The sequence below is a fragment of the Gorilla gorilla genome, chromosome X, assembly GCF_029281585.2.
Source record: "Gorilla gorilla gorilla isolate KB3781 chromosome X, NHGRI_mGorGor1-v2.1_pri, whole genome shotgun sequence".
NCBI classification, from domain to species: domain Eukaryota; kingdom Metazoa; phylum Chordata; class Mammalia; order Primates; family Hominidae; genus Gorilla; species Gorilla gorilla.
The window spans coordinates 92,376,164-92,402,879 of NC_073247.2; the positions used below are offsets into that span (position 1 = coordinate 92,376,164).

Below are 26,716 nucleotides of genomic sequence, written 5' to 3' on the forward strand. Positions count from 1 at the left end.
TCAGATAATTCTCTGAGAATTTCTGCTTGAATACTTATAAGCAAAGTTATAAAAGGTATTTTTAGTGTTAAAAACCTGTCGTCGTGTTCAGCAGTCTTAAATTTTTGAGAAAACCGGAAAGCAAAAATGTATGTACCACAACCTTCAACTACTGTTTTGTTTTAGTAACTTCTTTTTCTTATGAAAACGACTAACCACATTTAGAATAAAAATGACCACAAATCTACAAAAGTAAAAGGATTACTTGGTAATTTCATGACTATGAGGATATCATGGGCATATTTTTTGCTCTATAGGGTCAGACTAGACAAAAACACTTGTTTTATAAACAATACTGAATCTAATTTATAAATTAAACATATGGAAATAATTCAGAACTACCAGCACTTCATTATTAATATTTTAGATGAATAATACTCAAGGGTAACAAAACAGTACTTTTCAAATGATCTATTACACAATTTGTTATGCAAATTTCATTTAAACATATTGTAAGCTTTTTTTTAAAAGCCGAGGAGGGAACACGTTAGCAGTTTCCTTGACTTAAATTACTTAACAGACTATACAAAATTGCCAATACAAATTAACATGTTGTTATACAAATTCTAACTAGAATTGCAACATGACAAAAATCAACCACAAAAATCCTTAAAAATGAATAAGCTCCATCAATTAATATTAGTCACCTAAATTAAAGAATTTAAAATGTTTTTATTTCTTCATATATTTACTTACAAAACTTATAAAATTGAAGAGAACTGCAAAGATGCTGACCAGGCAAGGCGGCAATTCAAAATTTAATTCAAAATTAATACTAGATTCAGAAAGACTTTTAAGTCTCCAACAGCAAATTAAATATTAATTTGTTAATTAATAACTGTTAAAACTAGATGTCTAGAATAATTAAAATTATAAGATTTTATAATTATAATTAGATGTTTATAATCTGTAGATAGGAACTTCATTAAGGCAATTGTCACAGATGGCAAAGAAAAATCTATTAAAGTTACATAGAAAGGAAAGGAAAATGTTTCCCTAGAACTTTGGGGGAAAAATCGATACCATAAAAAGTTTACTTCATTTAATATTATTGTTTGATCTACCTGTGTTTTGTAGCATTAAAAAGCCCTTAAGTATTTATATAAATGACCTGAGAAAGCAACTGTAAGCGTATAGGCTTAACTATCCCACCAAAAATCTCATTCAAAAGATCAACTCAATGGCGTGAACCCGGGAGGCGGAGCTTGCAGTGAGCCGAGATCGCGCCACTGCACTCCAGCCTGGGCGACAGAGCGAGACTCCGTCTCAAAAAAAAAAAAAAAAAAAAAAAGATCAACTCACAGGCTCAATATATTGGTTTTATTTTGCACATTTTGGTAAAGTAGCTTTAAATTGTCAAGAACATATAATTGAGAGAGGATGGAGAGCACCTTTTTCTTGACCTTCTCAACTTGGAAAAAAAATGGATCCCCAGGCTGGAGTGCAGTGGCATGATCACAGCTCACTGCAGCCTTGACCTCCCAGGCTCAAGTGATCCTCCCACCTGTCTCCCAAGTACCTGGGACTTACAGGCACACACAACCACGCCCAGCTAATTTAAAAAAAAATTGTTTTGTAGATACAGTGTCTCACTATGCTGCCCAAGCTGGTCTTGAACTCCTGGGCTCAAATAATCCTCCCACCATGGCTTCCCAAAATGCTGAGATTATAAACGTGAGTCACTGTGCCTGGCCTTAACCAAAAATCTTTAATGTAAGATTTTTATATCCTTAAAGAGGGCTATCTCTAACCAATTAAGCAACTAAACAAAAACACCAAACAACTTATCTCCACTTCAATCTCTGAATATTGTAAAAAAGCAATTTTTTTTCCTAAATGCATTTTTTTTTATTCTAAATACACAAAATACACAGTATATATATCAAAGATACAGTCCAGTCTTTGGCCAGCTTATTTATCTTGAACCTAGTGGAATGTTTGCCACTGGGAGACAAATTCTGGGTAACTATATAGTTATGAATGTTCCTGTTAGAGCATTCAGATCATCTCACCTCACTTCTCTCTCTCCTACACTTACACTGAATTAAAGCACCATTTACAATGTAGGTAATCTGATTACACATTTGAAAATGTCAGGGATATATAACTCAGCTGTTAAAAGTTATAAGTCATAAATATGTTAGAGATCTATTCATTTTGAAAAGTTCTGCAAAACAAAATGTTGACAAATGCTTTGCAGGCTGTTATTGAATGCACCAAGCAGCCCACATTTAAAGTGTAAACATCATATTTATTATCCTAAAAGTGACCCAAAGAATATTTGCAATGTCTAAGATGAAAACAAAAAACAAAACCTTTTCTTTGATAGGAAGAAGCATCCTAGTTTCTCAGATTAAAAAATAATAGTAATAAAATATTCTATGACAAAGAAACAAGAAAGACCTAAGAGTTACATGTTACAATCTCTAAAGCTGAATAGGTAACTCCATATTTCTTTCTTCTGGTTAATTTTTCTCTGGTACATAAATTAAGGCATAAAGCAGCAAGAGTGCAATTGATTCCAAACAACTTGGAATTTTATTGTAAACATCCCATAAAGAATGGCAACAAATTAGTCCAGTTTTTTTGTCTTTGAAGATAATTGCTTATAATGACTGATAACTGCCAAACAAAACATCTTTTATAAATCAAGCCAGTTTAGATTACCTTTTTTACTGAATTTTAGTTTAACGGACATTTTGCCCATATACAATATCATATCAACTATGAACTGATTTTCCATCTTAAAATGTATGGATACCAAGAACAAAAAAAAGGTACAGTTATGTTAATACTGTGTAAGAGATTACAAAAGACAAGAATGATAAGTTACAGGACAAAGAAATAAATTACTGATTGCCATCACCACAGTATTGTTTAAGAATTAACATTTGTAGTATTGCCTAATGTGTATCTGGTGACATATGCAAAAACACATTTCCCAACTGGATTTCTAAATATTTTTGCATATCATTTTAAAATTCAATTACCAATGGTGGTTTCATTATGTATCAATAGTTTTATTTTTTAAGAAAATACTTATCATGCTTTTATATGTCAAAGTCTCACATTCTAGATTTAATTTAGAAGAAATGGGCATACATGTAAATAAACAAACACAACTTAATTCTAAACTGCAGGGCCTTTCTACTGTACTTCTCCCATCAATGAATCAAAAATTGCCAATCTTAAGTGTGGTAAATTAGGTGCAGTTTTCATGGCAGAAAGAAAAGTGAGGATAAAAGTAAGCAGGATTGAAAAGATGAAAAACGAAATAATCAAGAATAAGGGTATATAGGCCGGGCATGGTGGCTCACGCCTGTAATCCCAGCACTTTGGGAGGCCGAGGTGAGGAAGGGAGGAAGGAGGGAAGGAAGAGAGGGAGGGAGGGAGGGAGGAATGAAGGAAGGAAGGAAGAAAGGAGAAAAGAAAAAAGAAAGAAACCTGAGTGCTACCCATATTCCACAAAATATAGCACCGTGAAAAAACTTAATTTTATATTGCAATTTAATCAAAACTTGGTAAAGAAGCTTTGCTAAAAGATGAGAAACAAAAAAGCATGAAAATACTTTCACACTAATTTTTGAAGTAAGCCATAAAAGTGACTTTAGAATATTCTATTTCTGATAAACCTTTCATAAAGCCTCACGTTCCACAAAAATATTGGGGATGGGGTTAGCATTTAAAACAATGGACTTTACATGTCGAAAGTTCCATCCCTTCCCCTAGAACTATTCATCTCAGAACTCAAAATGTTACTGTAATTATTTAAAAGGCTGGACAGCAAAGTACACTGAAAATTATATATGATGCAAGTCTCCCTTTTATGGATGTGAAAATTCCAACTTGAAGATAAGTACCAGTTGGTAAATGTACATAAAATGATTTCCAACATACATCAGCTGTAAAAGGTGTTTAATTCCTCATTACCACAAACATACAAATTTTTGAAAAATGCTCAAAAAAGTTTTATCAAAAAGTTAGAAGTGGCATTTATATCTTTCTCTCTCAATCACTCTATTATTGTCTGATGACAATCTATGGGATTAAAACAAAAACAACAAAAAGATAAATAACAGAAACGTACTTAAAAGTATTAGAAGGCTGAGTTAAATATCTGAGCACACAGTTGTGCAGAATGAGATTTATAATTTTACTCAGTTACTTTGTTACTTTGCATCTGGGTGAAACAAAGTATTATAGAGAAGAATTCCAACACAAGCCTGATTTCTGGGGAGGGAAAAAAAAAAAGAAAAAAAAATTAAAAAGGGAAATAAAAAGAATAGAGGGACACAGGTATATGACAAAACCTGGACTGGTTATCTAGAAGGCATAATGAAATGGATGATCAAGCAGTAAATATACAGGCTAAGAGCTGTAGAGAGGCAAAAAGTTGGCAGACTGTCCTCCATACAAAATGTTCTCTTTTTTTGAATGTCTGAGATAAGGTGTGTCAAGTTGGGGAAAAAACTTTACACACATACAAGTGCACAAACACACATATACAAAAATTTAGTAATTAGGCTAGTAGGCTAGTGAATGTTTTAGAGAGCATCCTATTGCTGAAAGAGAAACACACAGTAAGCCATAGAAGAAACACACAATTCAGATTTTATAAATATATACACACACTAAGATCTTAAAGCTGGGAATTTAAACATTATTAGCATTTATGAGAAATATTACAGCTCACTGACTATTCATATCTAGCATAGGATTAGGTTTATACATGTATATGCTCTCATGGGCCTAAATATAACAGTGTTTTTTCTTAGCAATTTAAGATTTAGGCTTTTCTTCAAAATTCTTTGTTCATTTTGTACTTGCTTTGCTATGGCTGGACCCAGATTTTACGTAGGTTTAAAGGGCCTCAAAGAAATTAAAATGATAAAGTAATCAATGTGATACTAATTACAACACATTCACAGAAGGTGGTATTACAAGAAAGCAAAGTGTAAATTGGGGGGAAAAAAAGTCCAGATATAAAAGTAAAAATACTATCTTCCAAACTTTTATTTTCACACTTATTAAAATAATTTGCATGCAAACAGAAAATTATCTGTTTGTTTAATAAATGATAACTATGTTTATCTAACATACCCTGATGACTAACTCTTTAAATCTTAATAACTGAAATAAACATTACAGCAAAATGCTGTTCACTAATATTTTCACAGTATTTCACTACATATAAAATATGCTTTAAAATGTCTTCAGCCTTATTATTCTAATTATCTAATTCTAGAAAATCTTGACATTTGGGAAATAAATGTGGCATTTTTATTTTTCAAAATAAATTATAAATAAAGCTCCAGATAGCCAAAATCACACAAATGTCAATTCTTCTACATTTCAAGAGGTCAGCTCTTCATAGAAGAATGTCAACAAAAAATTTCACACTAAAATGATACATGTGATCCATATTTGGGTATATCCAGGAATTTAAGTAACTATGTTACTTAGATCAGGATAAGCCAAAGTATTATTGATTTCAGGAATACAGGCACAATTTAGTCTAAATGCCCAAGAGATAAATAACCGACACAGCACATTTTAGCAAAAATCAAATGTAGTTTCAAATAGGAACGTTTTGAATCTCTACTATGGTTTAAAGTGGCAGCTGAGTTACAACCAGAAGTAATTTTGGTTTAGTGAAAAAAAGACTACAACAAAAAAATAGCTCGGTCTGCTGTCTAGTAACAGAAGTTAGTGCCATTAACAATTCACAACAATACTTTCTCTTAAAGCCTGAACATCATTTCTACTGCAAGTGAAAACTGCTTAAAGATGTTAGTCCAAGAATAACCCTACTGCCGACCCTACCAAAAAAGCAAAGTTTTATGTGTGTACGCCTTCCTCTGCACTTAAGGGTTTTCAGATGCATGAAATGATTGAAAGCATGAGACAAACACATTAGCTTAAGAAATATCCTGGGATAGCTAGGTATACACTAAGAAGTCTGTTTTATCCCATGAGCCTGATCTAAGTGCAACAAATTTGCTGTTACAGAAACAGAAATTGTTATTATCCCTCTTACCTCAGAAATGTAAGTATCTAACAAATGAACAAACCTGTAATATTAAATTTGGGGAGTAAAACTGACCTTGGAACTCAAGCTCACTTATGGAACCATGTGCACTCTACTGCTGTAAACAAGACAATAAGGGTTTTTAAAGATGTTTTTTATCTATAAAATAATGATTCACAACATGAGTGTGCAGTGCAATAAGGTTCTTTCCTGAAAGACTAGAACAGAAGAACCCTTTGGAATGATATGAGCAGAATCTATAAGTTGATTCATAATACTAGCTAGCCAAAACATTCCAAATCAAACCAGGTGCTTTGTTAAATTTTAAGATTCAAATGAAAACCAGCAACTCACAGCTGTTAAATGGTAAGTGGAGCAGAAATATATAAGCAGTAGCCCAAGTCTACTTACACAAATATGTTCTAAGAAAGCCTAAGGTGGTAGAGCATACTATACTTATGAAACTTTGTTAATTACAATTATTAATTTGAGAGCCAATACAATTATTAACAACCTCTCAGCTTATAACTTATGGGGTATTCATTCCTACTAAGCTTGTTCTATTTCTCCTTAGTCAGTAAGGAATAACAGCATCTATTTTCCTTAATGTTTCCAGTAGTTGTAGTTAAGAGGTAGCTGAGCTACTGTTCAAAGAAGTTGTTCTTTGTGGATGAGGATTTTTCAAATGTTTAAGTTATTTAAGCTACACAAATTCTATTAATGCAATAAAATGTGATAGGAAAAAAATTGATGCGGGAAACTTTTGCATTTGGCACCTTGTCTAGATTGATACCTCAAGTATTCTTTTTTAATAAAGTTAATGCACACATCAGAACACACCACGAAGATCTGCTACATATTTACAAGGCACCAACCCTTTCTCACCTTTTACGTGAATTATGCAAATCAATGAAAAGCATATCAAGATCCCCCCACCCCCCAAAAAACTGTAGTATAAATATATACTTCAGTTCAGTACAAGTCATGAAAGTTTGGCCTGGGAAGAGTAAAATAATCCAGATCGCTCTTACAATATAGAAACTGTAAACATTTAATAGCTGCCTTTAGGATTGGTGTATTGTGCAAAAGTTATTATTACTGGGTATAGGAATCAAAATGGCAAAAACAAACTATATAAAACTCTGTAAGAAGGTGCTATACTTCTGTGATACAAAAGCAAAAGAGGGCTATTCTATTGAGATAAAAATGTCATGCTACTCTTAAGAAGCTGAATGCTCCTTTAATGTAGTAAATCTGTAGTGTCTGTGTTGTGTTTCGTGTGTGTGTGTGTCTGTGTGTGTGTGTGTGTGTATGTGTTTGTGTGTGTGTGGGCAGAATTTCTTTTAATTTAAGGCCTAATGAGTAAGGCTTATTTGAACAAATGAAGTGTGGAGATCAAAAGTCTTGAAACAAATGTATACTGGCATAAATGGAAAAGCACCAATGTGAAAGGAAGCAGAAGTCCCCACACAACTTGCTTTGTAGATTTCCTGGTAAATTCCCTGCAGTAGAAGGCCATTGAATTTTTTAAGTTATTCTAAATTTATTAACTGTTAATAATTCCATCCCATGAGATGGCTAACCCTGGCTTTTTCTGTCATTTTACGCACTCTGCCTGATCTGGATGTACCAAGATTCAGAGGATCCTCAGTGGACACAAAATTGTCATTATCAGAATCATCATTATATAAAACAGTCCTCCTGCCTTGGTTTCTTGTTTTAATTCGAGGCAGTCTACTGAAACGTCCTGAAAACATGGTATCAAATTCATCATCTGCAATACGTGCTCGTTTGGCTCTGGTAGCTCCTCTAGAAGCACCTCTTCCTCCTCTCCCTCTTCCCCTCCCCCTAGTGCCACCTCCACCTCTTCCTCGACTCCCTCGTCCCCTGCCTCCTCTTCCTCTGCCTCCTCTACTCCATCTACCCCATCTTCCCCATCTGCCTCTTCCTCCTGTGCCTCTGGTCTTCCAATTTCTTTTTCCATTGCCATGTTGCTTTCTGAGTTTTCTTTTAGGTCTGGTTTGTATGAATTTGCTATAATCATGGTCTCCATCTACGTAATCTTGATCTGTTCTGGAAGTTGATTCAGAGTCAGAGTCAGAACCACAGGTACTTTCAGAACTTAAACTGGATCCTAACTCTCCACTCTCTGAAGTGGATAAATGAGATTTCTCTTTTGTTTCTTTTTTCTCTTTATCTTCTCCTCCCATGTTTTCATCTTCTTCTGATGCACTAAGTAGTTTTCTCTTGATTCCTGTCCGGGGCTCTCTGCCATCACCATTTGTAAGGGGTCCATCAAGGGAGTGATCTAAATTAAAATGAATGATTTTTAATAGTTAAGCTTTGACATTGACAAAATGGTTATTTAGGTTCAAAAACAGTCTACAGTTCCCAAAAATATGTGCAATACAATCATGGAGGGTGTCAGAGTAAGAACTTAAATTTCTTCAAAATAGAAGATATTAAAGTGTTTATTTTTGTCTGCTTTTTTGGGAGAGGGAGGAGAATATGGGGATGGAATGATGGCCATGAGGTTTAGGCAGAAGTTTTAAGGGCCTACTTCAGGAAGAATTACCTGAGAACACTAATTAGTATAGTTTCATTCATTCGGTCGATAAATTCTTATTCATTATCTACTATTAGCAAGGCATTGCTAGAAGCTTTGAATACAGCAATGAAAGGGACAGTCCTTGCTGTTGGAATTTATATTTTAATGGGAATACCTTGAAAGATAACAAAGTGAATAAATTAATAATAAAATTTCACACAGACATGTTATAAAGAGGATTAAAAAAGAGTGTATATGTGTAGAAGGGAATGTATTTTAGATAGGGAAGACTTCTCTACAGAGGTAGTATTAGAAGAAATAACTGAATGAAGTCAGATGTAGGTAAAGAACATTCCAGAGGAGGGAACAGAAAGCAAGCCAGTATAACCAGAGTGGAATAGAAAAACAGTGAGTAGTAGGAGATGAGTGCCAGTGGAGAGTTTTAAGCTGGAGAAAGAATCTGATTTACACTTTTAAAATAGTATGGTTGCTGTATATAAAAAAGATCACAGGGGAGGCAAGACTGAAAGTGGAAGGAGAGACCAGTTGGGCATCCACTGCAGTATTCTAGGTAAGACATGATAAAGGATATGTCAATAGATGTGATGATAAGTGATTATATTTGGAATATTTCCTTCTAGAGAAACCTTTAATTTCAAAGGTTGAACTGATGGGACTTGCTGACAGACTATATGTCAAGTGTCAAGCACAGAATGAAGACTGACTCCTAGGTTTTATGGCCAAAGCAACTGGGTGAATGGTAGAGATATTTTGCCAAGGTAGAGAACACTGAAGGAGCAACAGGTTTGAGCAGGGCTCAAGATTCCATTTTAGATGTTGACAGAGATCCAAGAAAAGACATTTTTTTAAAAAAAAGAAACAAAGAGCAGGTAGATATACCAGTCTGGAGCTCAGGGGAGAGGGTAGAGCTGGAGATATAATTGCAGAAATTTTCAGTAAAGAGATAATATTTAGGGTAATGAGAACTAGGAGAGCTCACTGAGCGAGTAAGTAAAGAGAGACAATGTGGCTGAAGACTGAGACCTGAGATGTTCAAACATTTAAAGATAAAGAAGAACCAACAAAGAAAATGGAGGACCAGCCAGTGGGGTAGGAAGGAAACAAGAGAGCAGACTGGAAGAACTGAAAAGAAGACTAGGGCTGTAGATAATTACAAGATTAATCTAATAAGTCTGGGTGTTATGGACTGAATTGTGTCCCTTCAAAATTCATATGTGGAAGCCCTAATCCCCGAAGTGACTGCAGTTGGAGATTAGGGCATTTAGGGTTAAATGAGGCAATTAAGGTTAAATGAGGTTATATGGGTGGGACTATAACTCAACAGGACTGATGTTCTTAAACGAAAAGGAAGAGATGCTAGAGGTATTTCCCTCCGTCTCTCTGTAGAGGCAAGGCCACGTGAGGACAAAGCAAGAAGGTGGACATATAGAAGTCAGGGAAAAAGCCCTTATCAGATACCCACCCATATGGCACTCTGACAATGGACTGAGCCTCCAGCTCTGTGAGAAGATGAATGTCTGCTGTTTAAGCCACCCAGTCTGTGGTATCTTGTTATGGAAACCCAAGCTGACTAATACTTCAGGCTGGAGACTAAGGTGATAGCAGTAGAAACTATATAGAAGATTTAAGTGGTATTAAAGAGTTGTGGAATTCACAAAACTTGGCAACTGACTAGGTATGAGGGATAAATGAAGAGTCAAAAAACACTGTGAGATTTTAAGCTGGGTGGCAAGAAAGATGGTTATGCCATTAACTAAAATAGTGAGCACAGAAAAAGAAGCAAGTTTGAGATGCGAAGATAAGCAACCGAAGATTTTTATTTTTTTATTTTTTAAGGAAGCACTTGGAAATTATTCTAATAGAATAAAGAGATATTTAAGCTCTGCATATGCATTTGGAGAGTCATCACATCAAGATGACGGGTGCAGTCATTAGATTCTTTTATTTGTGGAAGACAAAAACAAGCAAAAAACAGTAGCAAACTGCAAATACAGAGCAGTAGAGTCAAAGAGAAGAAACAGAAATAAGAGATATAAGCTAATCAATAGAGTATAGAAGCTTACAAGTAGAGTTCATAGAGAAGGTAGTCAACAACATGCAATGATATAGAGACTGAGAAGTTAAAAACTAAAAAAAGACACTAGTTGGCCACTGAAGAGTACTGATGAGTGTGAGAACAGCTTTTGAAGGGTGGTCGGGACAGACACCGTACTATAAAGGATAAACGACTCTGTGGATGGGAAAAACAAAATAGATGAAGGAAGCATGGGTTAATCTCGGCAGTGGAAGGAAGGGTAAAATGAAAAAAGGCAATGGCATAAGTATGCAAGATCAGAGGAGACACTAAAGATATAAATTGGGAAAAACAAAGGCACTAAGTATTTTCAAGTAATCAAATACGTTTCAATATTTCTTACATAGCCACTATAAAATATCTTCAGAAAAGCCTATTTTTAAGTTATCTGATGGTTAAATAACAATGGATAAGCTACTTAATCTTGCATTAAAATGTATATAAAATAAAATCTATATTCCAGTAAAATTATTTGTAAAAGCATATTAACTATTCTTCACAAACTTCAAATAGCTGAACATGTTAGAACTTTCTCTGAATACATTCAAGGTCCCTAATATAGGCCTAAGTATAAGAAGAAAGTTTGAGTAACAATAAACTTCAAATATTTATGATAATTGATGTCCCTTGTATGGTCCAAGATAGACGCACATAATGAATTAGGTCAGTGTTTCTTTTTAAGCAGTGAACATTTTTCTCCTAATAAAAAGTAAAATAGCATCTCCTTATATGAAATAACAAACAGAACTGTCTGGTTAAATGCAGAAGGTTCTTCTGAGAATGCCTGAAGTACTTTTGTGGATGCCCCAGAAATGGGCAGGGCACAGTCTGAAAACCACTGACTTTGTGATATAGCAGGCCCCTAAGGAAGAGGATATCTGACTTACATAACTGGAAAACCTTAAGGAAGGTGGTAGAAGCGGTTATTGACTGAAAGAAGGCTCATTTCTCAGCCCAGACTCATATTTTTACTGTAGTGGGCCACAAAAATATGAGACCTATTTAAAGATGACTTTGGAAACTCTCCTTTCTTATTAATATGAAAAATATGAAAAATCCTAAATGTGTCTTCATGTGCTTGGGGAAAGAACTCTTCATTTAGTTTTTTTCTCCCAATTCCTTTTATTTTATTTATTTATTTTTGAGACAGAGTCTCACTCTGTCACACAGGCTGGAGTGCAGTGGCACAATCACAGCTCACTGTAGTCTCCTACTCCTGGCTCAAGCGCTCCTCCCACCTCAGCTTCCCGAGTAGGTACGAGTTGTATGCCACCACATGTGGCTACTTTTTTTTTTTTTTGTAGAGATTAGGTCTTGCTTTGTTGTCCAGGCTGATCTCGATCTCCTGGCCTCAAGTGATCCTCCCACCTCAGCTTCCTAAAGTGCTGGGATTACAGGTGTGAGCCACCATGCCTGGCCCCATTTTACATTTTAAGACTAAAATACATTTGAAAATAGCTATTGGAAATCTGCTAATGGCCTGTTCCCAGTTATGAATATGAAATGCTATCTGACTCATACGTGACAGAATTCTCATTAACTATAAGGATATACTAGTTTTTAGTATGTCAACATATCAGCTTTTAAATGATTTATCTGCTATCATAAAGAAATAAATAATAAATGTCTTGTCCTGTATTTATTTCCTACCTTGTTTAACTGGCAAAACTCTATTCCGAAATGATTTGGCTTTCCCTGGGTCATGGCTATTTCCACTTCGGCTATATCCACCGAAGCTCGATGAAGAAAATGGCCCATCTGGCTCATCATCAAGTAGATATAGTGAAAGCCCTTCAGCAGCATCTGAAACTTGCATTTTAAAAGATTTTAATACTAACATAATTATCATGTTTTCAGGAAAGTTAAACAGGCTACTTTTTGAAACCATATCTCTGTTATTTTATTCTAACACCAAAATTATAAGTTTCTCTAAGAAAATGATATGAATATTTTGAGAACAAAGGGTTGAATGTCAGAAAAACTTGTCCAATTGCTCATCATAAATTTTCAAATATTATGTTGGTAAATATATTGTAGATAAGTGCTCTGAGATATTATAGGCATCATTTAATCATAAAATTTTAAAACTAAGAGACTTTTCATGTAGTCTAATAAAGAAAATGAATCATATGGCCTAATGTCATACTCAGGGACACAAAACTAGCAAGTAGAACTGGGAATAAAGCACAACTTTTAAAAATCTAAATCCATTGTTCTTTGCACTATAAACCATGCTGCCTCTTCTATATCCTTAATATCAGAATTAAACCGAGATACAGAACACCAAAAACAAAAGACGTATTTACCAGGAGATGAGAAAGGAGAGCTAGTCCTGGCATAAGATACTGAGGTATTCTGGTCATTTTTAGGCTGCAACTTCATTTGTTTCTGCTTCCCTTTTGGACTAGAAGTAAAAATATGTAACAACGAGCATTTTTTTTTTCTGTTAGCAACATATTATGATAGACAGTATGATACAAAGAGGTATCAAGGTCAGGTACCTCTTTGGGCTGGCCAAAGAGGAAATGCCCTAAAATTCATGAAATAGATAATTTGACAGTGAAACTTCAATCATTAAAATTTAAAAAAAGTTTCTGGGATAGTAAAACCCACATAAATAGTACTTTTGATTACTAACTCTACATAGGCATAAGAGTTTAGGAAACAAACAAAAAAAGACCTCTTGGGATCTCCCCAAATTATTCATAAACTTTCACAAATTAGGTAATACATACAAAATGCTTTGAGAACAAAAAATGCTGCATCAATGTAATGATACCTAGGTGCTCCACTACTAGATAATGAACTGCTGCTGCTTCTTAGACGTTTTCTGTACCGTGGCCTTCTCCTCTTCTGACTCTGGATTGCTGACTTATATTCAGAGATGATATTTTTGATATGACTTTCAAATAAGGCAGATAATCGCAGCATCATGCTATAGATCTGAGAAGGCAGAAATTATATAGTCTTAACTAGTTTTATATTTTAAAAAAAGGTATAAACATGCCTAGACCAATATTAAGCATCATCATTACAGACAAAATATTTGTTCACTTGAAAAATTCTTCTCAAATAACTAAAGTAAGATACCATTTTCACCTAAAAATAAATGTTTTTCAAATATAGTATTCAATGTTCTAAACGGTAGGGAAAAAAAGACTCTGATACAATGCAAGAGAGAATGTAAACTGAAACAGCATTCTAAAGGACAATATGCAGTCTGTACAAAAAAACCTTAAAGATACACATATCCTTTGGCTAGTAATTTTACTTCTGGGAATTTGTCCTAAGGAAATATCACAGAATTATATACATAAAAAATATATTCAATAATGTTAAAGATATTACCTATAGCATTATTCATGTAAAATGGATAACTGGAAACAACCTAAATCCCTAGCCAAAGAACACTGGTTAGTATAACATAAAACAACCACACAACAGAATACCACTAAAAACCTTGTTTTCAAAGAGTCATGATGATACAGGAAAACATTCATAACACTTAAGTAACAAAAAATGCTTCAAAATATGAAATCCACTATTTTAAAGAATTTATAAGCATATGTAGATATATGTGTTAATGTAGAAAATCCTGGAAGTAAACAGTAACTGTAAGTAAAAATAGGTGATAGGTTTCACAGGTGATTTTTTGTTTTCTTCTTTATACTTCTCTGTGTTTCCCAAACTTTCTATAGAAAATGTTACTCTAGCAATCAGGATCAAGGGGGAGGGGGAAGCAAGTGTAAACAAATTATGTTTGCAGAAATTAGTGGAAATGCATTTTCCATAAAGTGGAAGTAGGCAAGTATATATTTACTGTGCAACTGATTAAAAGCTAATCAGATACCAGTGATTTCAAAAGAAAAACTTAATATACTTTAAGTTCTGACAAAAATAGGGAAGATATTAAATGTGAGTATAAATAAGCAGTTACAACTTCCCAAGATGGTTCATTATTTGTTAGAATAAATGGAACATACATGTTCAGAGCTAATAAAAATATTTCACATAAATCAACACTGTCAATCACCTTTCTATTTATTAAGTCACTTATTAGACATATTAAAGTGTACTTAAATTACTACCTCTCTTCTCCTTGTTTTTTCTCTGGTACCTATAAATATTTATTACTAAAGAGTAAAGAGACAAGTAAGAGAAAGGAAAAGGTGGTTAATTTCAGAATGACTGCTAAATGTATCTTTATGCATGCCTAAGAAGCAATCCATGTTTCAAAAAAGATACTGAGGATCAATTTTCAGTAACTGGTTAAAGAAAACTGCCTGATAATTAACCCAACTAATAATCATACCCTTGACTTTTTATTAGAGGTATAAGCTTTGGAGTTGTTGAATATTTGGCGAACATCCTTATAAAATTCCAGAGGACTACCATAGTTTCCTGCTTCCAAAGTTTCTTTCACAGTGCTGAAGTCCACAGGAGTATCTATAACATCTTGATAATCCTACAAAGAAGAATGTGTTATTAAATACTGAAACTGCACAGCAATATTAAGGAATACAATGGGACTAAAATTGGTATCACCTACTACGATCCACTATGAAATAAACACATTGCTTTTCAATGTGCCAACTACCTCCCCACAACCCCAAAACATCTTTTGGTGGCTCATAAAAACAGCATAAGTCTGTGGGCAAGCCTTAGCCCTCACACCACAGTAATAACCGTAAATAACTATGAAGGTAAAGAATAGAAAATCCATAGCCGTTGGCTTCATCTCTACAGCTTCCATGTCTTGCTTAAAGGCTGATACAACCTCCAAAACCCCAGCACACTGTTTAATGATAAAAGATGGGATTATTCACATATCATTAATTTGTTCCACTCTACAAATTAGGCACATATTTCCACGATTCCTTGCTATTAGAACATTCTACTTAAGTGTCATTAGTTAAGGGTCAGGGTCAAATTGGTCATGTTTGTGCCTTTCTCCTTCTTGATTTTAAATCAATGTGATACCTTTGCTTCATCGAAGGTCTTCCATCTTATAGGTCCATAATTCATTTGATTTTGATTAGGGAAGAGGAAAGATTTCATTTTAACCTAAATCCAGTAAAGATTTTCCTAGGGTTATCAGATGGAGTTACATCTGAAATTTAATTCCTATATATGCTACAAGCCTCAAAAACAAGTTTCAGAGTGAAAACCATACTCAGTATTAGATCCCTTATTGTATTTAGAATCATCAAGAAGTAAAATCTCCACATTTCCCTCCTAGGAAAAAGCCAAAAAGCCAGAAGGGGCAGATAAATGGTATTATAAAAAGAGAGAAAATATTTTTCAAAGTATGAGAAGAAATGACAAACGTCCTAAATATATCTTATTTTCTTAAATCATAAAAAAACAGAAGTATATTCTAACACAGTATGGCTTATGTTAGAACTTGTGTAGTATGATGACCAAAATTTAAAAGACTCAGACTGCTTGCTGAATGAAGTCCCAGTGGGAATAATCAGCTGCAATACAGACACAATTATATTGTGTAATTGATGTTTTCTACTCTGCTGCAGTAGCTTGAGATCTACATAAAAAAGTAAACATTTACAAGGAGGATACAAAGAACAATCTTGAGAACACATGTTGATTCAGAAAGAGGAACAAAAAAATAAATGACCAAAAAATCAAACAAAGGTAAAAAGGGAGCAGAGTTAGAAGGCAGTCTTTACAAACTATAAGATTCATGTACAGTATGGAGAGTTTAGAAAGTAAAAACAATCAATATGTCTTTTAAGAGACTACCAGACCTACCTCAGAAAGAGATGAATCTTGTTGTCTTTCTGGAACAACAGACTCTGAGGATTCTCCCTCTTGCTCCTGATGACCCTATTAGGGTGAAGAACATATACTGGTTTCCAGACAACTATAACAAAATATCAAGACGTGTAATACGATTATGACTTAAGTCTCAAAGATCCATACACTGGAATCATGTTTTATCGGCTGTACTTTAAGGTGAAGGAATTGTACATTCGTCATTCTCCTTTGCTATGAAAAACACAAGACTAATTTATTTTACCCAAACTCCCTACAAGCAAACAAGTTCTGTTGAACACAATCTCGTTCCTTACTTGAATGATATTTTTTCCCAACTGAGACCTACAGTATACAGAGAAGACCAATGTGTAGTAAGCTCATAGGACGGTCTGATGTATTTCTAAAATAGTGCTGTATCTCTTCTCTGAGAAAGTTAAAATAGATTTGCTATCTATACTACTTCAATGAATAGATACACTCCCAGGAAAGAAATCCTACAATCAAAGTTCTCATCCTTTTACCTTTATTGAAAAGAAAAGTCCCTACAAAGGACATGAACTCATAATTTTTTATGGCTGCATAGTATTCCATGGTGTATATGTGCCACATTTTCTTAATCCAGTCTATCATTGTTGGACATTTGGGTTGGGACATGGATGAAGCTGGAAACCATCATTCTCAGCAAACTATCTCAAGGACAAAAAACCAAACACTGCATGTTCTCACGCATAGGTGGGAATTGAACAATGAGAAAACTTGAACACAGGAAGGGGAACATCACACACCGGGGCCTGTTGGGGGTTGGGGGAGGGGGGAGGGGGGAGGGATAGCATTAAGAGATATACCTAATGTAAATGACGAGTTAATGGGTGCAGCACACCAACACACCAACATGGCATATGTATACGTATGTAACAAACCTGCACGTTGTGCACATGTACCCTAGAACTTAAAGTATAATAAAATATATATATATAAATTAAAGAAAAGAAAAGAAAAGAAAAGTCATACTGGTATACTGGTTACTCTAAGTGGCCATATTGATAACACATTCAGTATAAATTACACAGGATTGACATGTCACCAAACATCTACAGTGTACAGAGGTGTATTTGAGGTTAGTAAAATGTATTAAATAAACGTCTGAAATAAAAGTCGGAAAGAACAGCAAATGAATTCTGATTCAAATTTTTGTTTTACAACTGTATAATTTACACACTGAAGACACAATGACATTTTTTAAAAAATCACACTAATCACACTACTACTTTCACAATCAAAAGACTGGAAAAAAAGAAAGGAAAGGAGAGGTGAGAAAATTGCTCTTATCTAGATTTTAGCATGGACATTTATGGGAAATTATCATACTGACAATTATTTAAACAACTGTATGCTTACTGGGTAAGAAAGAAGATCGGCTTGCTGTCGAAATGGCTCCGAGTCTTCACGTTCATAAATGAGGCTCAATAGTTCCTTGCATTGTTTTTTCCAAGCATCAGGATTACACTTTAAAGACTGTCTTCTGCCTCGGCATTTGACCTACAGATTTTAATAGAGTTATATCTAAAAGATCTTTCCTTAACTCAGTTGATTTTCTCATGAGTCTCTAATGTTAATATACCTATCTGTATATATATATAGGGCAGCTGCTATTTTAGTTTCTTAGTTTAAATTAGACAGTATTTTCCCTGGCAAAAATAATTAATGAGCAAAAAAACCTAGACATTATATTCATGGAAATGGCAAGAATTCTAGTACTCAAATCTGAACTTCAAATAATGTACAGAGGAACAAATGCTTCTTTCCTCTACAAGATCAAGTTATAGAGCCTTAATATTTGCCGGTAGTTAAGTAAACTTGACAATGGCATCATATTTTTCTCAAAAGAACACTTGAATGATTTTTTTTTCCCAGAAATCCTTTGTGGTCATGATAAATTCTGTTCTGTACCATTTGATTTTGTTACGATCTCTTTCAGTATTTCAAAATATATTGTCCCTTATGTAAAATAACTACATGTCTAATTATTATAGAGCAGAAGTCTGCACAAAAGAGTTAACATAGCAGGCCAGGATTTGCTTGCAAGGTTGGCCCTTGGCTGGCATTTGGGAACTTGGCATTTGAATGGCTTCCTAAATTATTAAGACAGTTTACTGCACCTAGACAGTATAAACAATGTGATTTGTGCTGAATACCTGATTTCCTTCTGGGAATCTGGAATCTTAGTATGTGCTAGTCAGAGGGTACCTACATAACCAGACCCTAGTAAAATCTTTGGGGACTGAGTCTCTAATCACACACATGCTGGAAAAAGAGTGTAATATGTGACCCCTCACAGGGGAAAGATAATAATAGCATAAGGAAGCCTGTACATAAATTTCTCCAGACTCTGCCTGTGTCTTTTCCCCCATGACTCAACTGGGTACCCTTACTGCATCACTCTAATAAATATTATCAATGAGCATACCTAATATACTTAGTTGCAAGAATCCTTCTAGCAATTCTCCAAATATGGGGTTGGTCTTAGGGATCACTGACACAGGAAACCTGAAAACATATCTCCTCAGCAGTTCACTTATTTACTCACCCTTCTTCCAGATGAAGTACCAGGACCGTCTGAATCTAAATCAACCATTTCTGTACCCTAAATTAAAAAGGAAGAGTGGGAAAAGACGTTAAGTTACATTCAAAGTCATATAAATTAGATGGACATTTACAAATAAATGGGAAATAAAATCACAGTTAACTTTCCCCACTGGAGCAGCAAGTAGAACAAAAGATAGAGGGAGACTCACGCCAAACTTTCCCAATATGCAGTGTACAAGCTGGAAAATATACTGGAAGAAGAATTAAACAAGGTTTCTCTTTAAACAAGAATCGGAAAGGAGGGGAACAGTGTAGTGGTTGGCATTTGCTAAAATTGTATCTAAGTGTTAGTATTTTTTAAAAACCTTATTCTATATGACATGCTTATTTAATATACAATTATTAATTATTCATGATTACTCCACTGACATTTCAAGAAATAGGTCTCATATAATATGCATCTATATTTTCCTATAGAAAAGAGATCTATTTCAGTTAAGTATCTCTCTAAGGGATAATTTTTTAATATGAAGAGTCAAGACCCAAGCACCACTAGTGCTGGTGAAACACTGGGTAATATGTAGTAGAAAATAAAAAATAGCTCATGAGATATTGGTACTCCTTTCTAATAAAATAAAGCTGTTGAGTTACATTTTTACTTAAGTTTTCTATTTTAACCCAAACAGTGCTACTCTGAGGTGAAATTCCTGCTACATCAAATTTTGAGCTAAAATATATTTATGTGAAAGGTCAGAGAAAATATAAGGAATATATAAGAAAATATAAAAAAAATTAGTGATACATTTTTCTTAGGTTTTAAGAAACTATAATAATATGTAATTGGTATATCATGTTTTCCTTATTATGTAAGTAACATTTAACTGCAATAATATATTTCATAGTCAGACACATTTTCATGAAAAAAAAAAAAAAACAGCATTGGAGATTTACCATTCTGGAGATTAACGGTATAAATAATATAAACATGCAAAATATCTCATGCCACTGCAACACAATCTAGCATATGTGAGTCACTCATCCCTGGGATGAATTGTTTTCCAGTAAAGATTTGTGAATTATCACTTTCCAATATTGTTCCAACCTCTATTTTGGTTTTTGTTTCTATCATAACCTCCAGTCAAATACGGCTTTGTGTAAATTAGAAACATAGATGAGTGGGGAAAATCAGGAATACGAGGGTCTGCTGAGTACTACTTCCAATTCATTCAGAAGAGACTGATTTATCTTTATAAATTTTCAGAAAGGAAATCGAGTAATAATTTCATGAAACTACCAAAAATTTAGACTTTCAAGCCTGAAACTTTAAAATACTTTAATATTTTCTATACAGCATATAGAAAATAAAATCCTTACTGAAATTTCCATCAACTAAGCATTCTTTTAAAATATTGAGCACTTGTCTTGTTTCTAAATGTTGGAAAATAAAGTGTTGATTTCTCGTCACTTACATCCACTGTGTCAAATATGATGACTGGCCACCTGTCTCTGAATAAACCCTGTAGCTCTATTTTATTTTTGGTATATGCCATCTAAGTGCACTTTAAAAGACGCCGGTATTCAGCCAGATTTCAAAAATCTGTTTTGCTGTTCATGGCCAATTACAACATTTACACATAATACTGTACTTCAAATAAGAGAAAAGTAACTCATTCCTACTAATCGTGCTGTGATTCTTACCTCCTCTGCATCAGTACTGTTTCGTTCTTCTGCTTTAATTTTATTATAAGTATCCAGTATATCAGTACAGCTCTGATCCCTAAGAAACAAGTCATTTCAATAGCTTCAGTAATTTTTACAATTTTTCAATTAATTTTTTTAAAATTAATTTTTTAAAAACCTTAAGTTAGACTCTCTGGAAGCTAAAACTGCTTCTTACCCAATAAATCGAAGTAAGACATCAGTTACAATTTTAGCTGCTTTAACTATAGGACTGTCTGGCTCATTGAAAGTCCTGGCATTATGCTCAATATAGCGTACCTCCCACATTAATGCTGATATTCTCCTGTGAAAGAAAAAATACTCTGTTAGCCTTGGCTAATATATTTAAAGTATATTTTAGGAACATACAATATGGAACAAATATGTACTTAAACACAGTGTGTCAAAGGTGTTCCAATATGCATATAACTCAATATATTTGACTCATGAGCACTAAAAAGAGATGATATAGTTACAGTATTTAAAGCACAAGCAGGGATTCTGAACCGCTGGAATGTATATACAAAACTTCAAATAGAACTGACCTAGGACATTATGGGTAAAGAGTCATTTGACAAGGTCAAAAGAATGTTTAGTTTAGTTTTCAGGGGAAGAGCCAAGAAGAGCAAGAAAAAAAAACAGATTATAAAAAATGACAGATTTTTATCTAATTACTTTTATGATATAAATATTAAATCAAAATAATATATTATAAAAATACAACCAGTTCTCAATTGCAAAGGCAGATTAACCAGTCATGGAATACTGTCGTCAGTAGGAGACTTGGATGACAGAGGGACCAAGATATGCCCTCTACAACCTTCCCATAATCATCTCTCATCCCAACCAAAACAAAAAAATTACTTGGCTCCTTTCCTGTATATATTTCAGCGCTGGTAACTAAATCTAATTAACTCTGACCAAATTCTCCAACAGAGGATTTAAACATGCTCCAAATTTGTAGCACCTTAATAACGATGAATCCACAAACCACTTAAATTGCCTTTAATAAACTAAAGTTAAATGTAGTTTTTGTTTTACACACCATTTGTACTACCCATATTTTCCTCTCAGCCTTTCTTCTCTATCCCCAAGAGTGAGAATCTACTAAATAAAGGGAAATTAATGTTCTAAATTTTTAAAGGAAATTTTGGTGTGGGTCTTTTGGATGATCATGTTATACTATGGAAATGCAGATCTCAAAAAGGAAAGCAAAAGCCATAAAGCTATAAATTTTATAATAAGTGATTAAAAAAAAACAGACCTGTAAAAGCGATTTTCAAGTCTCCGCCTGATGGTATTGAGGTCAGTTGGATAAGCAACTACAGTACAATACAAGGGGTAGGCACTGAGATCCACTGGAACAGCAAAAGGGCTGGCAAAATCTACAAAATTATGAAAATCAAATAAGGTAGCTATAAAGGACATTAACATCTCATGGTAACAAACATTTATTCATATATAAACAAGAAGGGAGGGTGATATACTACTTTTCTAAAACCATGAGGATTCCATTATACAAACAGAACATTATTCTTTATATTTGGACATCATATCTATGAATCATGCATGATACACTGGTTCAAATCACGTAAAACAAAATTAGAGGAGCACTGGGTTTAACTTCAGATTTCTGTCTTTCTTAGATAAATGCCAAACTTCTCAAGTGACATGTTTTAGCAAATTTAACTATTCATGTGGGTAAAATACATTACTCATCCACTGTCCTTACCAAGAAACCCATCCAAAGTCAGGCTCAGGAATAGCTAGAGAATCAAAGTGATTCAAAAAGGAAAAAGACACTTACACAGTTACCTTCACTATTATCCCCCAGATTGCTAAACAAAAAATTATCAGTTATTACTTTGGCCAAGCATATAAAACTGCTAATATTAAAACTAGAATCACTGTGCTTCTTGAGTTAAAACTGAAGTGTACAGTGAGAAACTGCATATCCTTCTGTAGAACTTAAAACTTCTGCTGATTTTCCTAGCTCTCCTGCATGCTCCTAAAATTTTTTCACATTCATCATACCCAGGGAAAGAAGGTGGTTGATGCCCTGAATAACCCGTTCACATTCTTCATCTCTGGAATGAGCCCCCCACTCTCCTTCCTGGGGTTTGTATAGCAAAGCAGTCAATTCTTCCTGGGAGACAGGAACACCAGCACCAACTTCATCTGGAAAGGCAGCTAGGTATAAGATAAAAAAAAAAATTAGAAAAAATTATTTTCCAATATCATGTGATTATCATTTTACTTTTAAAGAATTATAATTCATTTTTTAAAAACATATTTACTTCCTTCTGGAATTGGCTCCATATCCCATGGGCTCATCTTTTCTCTCTCATTATTGTCCCAGCTATTAAAAAATAACAAGATGCAAATCAAATTAATCATATAGTACTTCCTTTCATATACTACCACAATTTTACATGACTTCTTGGGGGTGAAATTTGAAAAAGGGCAATACAGTTGTCTTGAAAGTACAACTCTGGTTACATACAGATAACAATAAACTTCTAATAGAGAAAACATGGTCCATCACTATGAAACTTAGAGGGCAGAAAGCCTACTTTTTGTCAATATGGAGACTAAAAGTCAGTCCTCAGAGAATAAACATTTCGTCTATCATTCTTGAGAGGATTCATTCATTAGCAATCTTACAACTCTGGATTTTCAAGAATAATTAAAGTAAATGTTGCAAACAAATAGTACTTCCAAACATGATGCAACCACCTCTGCCTAGAATTCATACGACTAAACAAAAGACTAAGTACTAATATTCATGGCTATATTCCAGCAATAACAATTACTTTAAGTAGTAAATTAGTTTCCATATTTCCCATTAAAAAATAGTTGCAATTCTTGTCTAAAGTAGAAATAGTTAATAGAAAATGCAGACAACAAAAGAGGTAGCAATAAAGTGTTTAGTTATTCCTTTGTTTTAGTCAAAGAAAACAAAGAACTTTGCTTTGACTAAAACAAGGGAAGAACTGAGCATTTTACCATCAAATTTCTTCTTTAGAGGTACAGGTATTGTGAGACTAGATAAGTCAGATAAAAGGGCATTACTCCTGATGGAAGCTATTAAAAGTCCACATACTACTACAATGTCATATTAGGCATAAAAGATCATAAACATACTTACTGAACACTGTAACACTGGAAAGAACTATCAGGATACTCTGGTTGAAAAGGCTGCTGACTCTCCACAGTCCCAAACCACCAGGCGTCATCTATTATACTGCGGAATCTATCACCTATAATGTTTTAAAATTCTTAAAAGGATGCTCTTGAGAATATTAGCTCTGTTCCCACTCTAAATTACTACTTTTTGTTGACAACAGAAGTAACATTGTATCTAGCATTATAAGAAGCTTCCATCTAGGTTTTCGAGATAAGTGATTATTTTACATTTTAACCTCTTTAAGTATTTTGATTTCCAAGTGGCGGAAATCTTTCTGAAATAAATTACATATGACCACATCTTAAATAAATACTACCAAGCATAATTTAACTTTTTTCAATTACTTAGCATCATCATTAGGCACACTTCTTATTGTATTACATATGTACATAAATGCAGTTGATTCTTCTATCTTGCTTTTAGCTTTCTTTAAAAATCTCTTCATACTAGTATTTATATTACAGATCTTCAAGGCAGGCTGTAAATCAAGGAAGATGTAGGAAAGTCTGGAACTTCCTAGAGACTTGTTTAATGGTTTTGACCAAAATGCTAATAGTCATATGAACAATGAAGTCTAGGCTGAGGTGGTCTCAGATAGAGATCAGGAACTTATTGGGAACTAGAGTAAAGGTCACTCATGCTATGCTATAGTAAAGACACTGGCAGCATTTTGCCCATGCCCTAAGATCTGTGGAAACCTGAACTTGAGAGAGATGATTTAGGGTATCTGGCAAAAGACATTTCTAAGCAGCAAAGGATTCAAGGGGTGACTTGGCTGCTGTTAAGAGCATTCAGTTTTATGTATTCACAAAGATGTGGTCTGGAATTGGAACTTATCTTTAAAAGTGAAGCAGAGCATTAAAGTTCAGAAATTTTGCAGCATGATAACTTATAGGATAAAAAAGAAAAACCCATTTTCTGAGGAGAAATTCAAGCCAGCTGCAGAAATTTGCATAAGTAACTAGGAGCCAAATGTTAGTCACCAAGAAAATGGGGGAAAATGTCTTCCAGGGCATGTCAGAGCTCTTCAAGGCAGCCCCTCCCATCACAAGACCCAGGGCCTAGAAGGAAAAAATGGTTTCTTGGGGCTGCCTCCCTGCTCTGTGCACACTTGGAACTTGGTGTTCTGCTTGCCAGCTGCTCCAGCTCCAGCCATGACTAAAAGGGGCCAAGGTACTGCTCAGGCTGTTGTTTCAAAGGGTGTAAGCCCCAAACCTTGATGGCTTCCACGTGGTGTTGGGCCTACAGATGCATAGAAGTCAAGAATTGAGGTTTGGGAACCTCTACCTAGATTTCAGAGGATGTATGGAAATGCCTGGATATCCAGGCAAAAGTCTGCTGCCGGGGCAGAGCCCTCATGGAGAATCTCTGCTAGGGCAGTGCAGAAGGGAAATTTGGGGTTGGAGCCCCCATACAGAGCCCCCACTGGGGCACTGCCTAGTAGAGTTGTGAGAAGAGAGTCACCGTCCTCCAGACCCCAGAATGGCAGATCCACCGACAACATGCACCGTGCGCCTGGAAAAGCTGCGGACACTCAACGCCAGCCTGTGAAAGCAGCTGGGGAAGGGGATATACCCTGCAAAGCCACAGGGATGGAGCTGCCCAAGAGCATGGGAACCCACCTCTTGCATCAGCGTGACCTGGATATGAGACATGGAGTCAAAGGAGATCATTTGGGAGCTTTAAAATTTGACTGCCCTGCTGGATTTTAGACTTGCATGGAGCCTTCAATCCCTTCGTTTTGGCCAATTTCTCCCATTTGGAATGGGAGTATTTATCCAATACCTGTACCCCCACTGTATCTAGCAAGTAACGAATTTGCTTTTGATTTTACAGGTTCATAGGTAGAAGTGACTTGCCTTGTCTCAGATGATACTTTGGACATGGACTTTTGAGTTAATGCTGGAATGAGTTAAGACTTTGGGGGACTGTTGATTGGTTTTGAAATGAGAACATGAGATTTGGGAGGTGCCAGGGGCCGAATGATATGGCTAGGCTCTGTGTCCCCCCCATAATCTCATCTTGAAGTCTAATACCTTCACATCCAGGGAGGGACCTGGTGGGAGCTGACTGGATTATGGGGGCAGTTTCCCTCATGTTGTTCTCGTGATGGTGAGTTTTCACAAGATCTGATGGTTTAAAAGTGTGGCACTTCCCCTTCTAACTCTCTGTCTCCTGCAGCCATATGAAGAAGGTCTTGCTTCCCTTTTGCCTTCTGCCATGATTGTAAATGTCCTAAGGCCTCCTGAGCCATGTGGAACTGTGAAATCAATTAAATGATTTTCTCTTTATAAATTACCCAGTCTCAGGTAGTATCTTTATAGCAGTGTGAAAATGAACTAATACATATGGCTACAATTAGATTTTCAAAATTCAGGCCTAAGTAATTAAGTGTGCAAAAAAGTAGACAGTTTAAAAATCCTTATGTTCTGTATTGTATTGTTATACAATAGAGCTATAAGCAAATTTATTTAAATTTTAAAATATTTTCCTTTACATTATTGCTATACTGCTTTTTATAATCAAAAAAGAAAAGAAAGAAGGGTAAAAGAGCAAAAGAGGGTGGGAAGGTGACAGGGAGGGAAACAAGGATGGAGGAAGGAAAAAAGGAAACAAATCACAATCAGTAATCATGTGTTTTAGAACCTAAGTGTAAAGTGCTCTATTTTAGGGCAACAGACATTTGAGAATTTTCTTTATATTCCTGTTTGTATACTAATAGAGTAGGTATTTGCAGAA

General features: G+C 34.7%; 1 protein-coding gene across 1 annotated transcript in view; it reads right to left on the reverse strand.

Moving 5' to 3' along the window:
* Positions 1-435: 435 nt before the first annotated feature.
* The window catches only part of BRWD3 (bromodomain and WD repeat domain containing 3), a 140,310-nt gene continuing 114,029 nt past the window's right edge, over positions 436-26,716 (reverse strand). Inside the window, exons 28-41 of the mRNA XM_019019638.4 lie at positions 23,939-24,050; positions 23,088-23,149; positions 22,825-22,980; positions 22,055-22,175; positions 20,969-21,094; positions 20,770-20,848; positions 19,073-19,129; positions 17,884-18,024; positions 16,480-16,554; positions 15,023-15,175; positions 13,490-13,653; positions 13,017-13,114; positions 12,361-12,519; positions 436-8,375 (exon numbers count right to left, since the gene is read on the reverse strand). Of these exons, the coding sequence (XP_018875183.1) occupies positions 7,621-8,375; positions 12,361-12,519; positions 13,017-13,114; positions 13,490-13,653; positions 15,023-15,175; positions 16,480-16,554; positions 17,884-18,024; positions 19,073-19,129; positions 20,770-20,848; positions 20,969-21,094; positions 22,055-22,175; positions 22,825-22,980; positions 23,088-23,149; positions 23,939-24,050 (2,258 nt within the window). The 3' untranslated portion in view covers positions 436-7,620. The remainder of the gene's footprint in view (positions 8,376-12,360; positions 12,520-13,016; positions 13,115-13,489; positions 13,654-15,022; positions 15,176-16,479; positions 16,555-17,883; positions 18,025-19,072; positions 19,130-20,769; positions 20,849-20,968; positions 21,095-22,054; positions 22,176-22,824; positions 22,981-23,087; positions 23,150-23,938; positions 24,051-26,716) is intronic.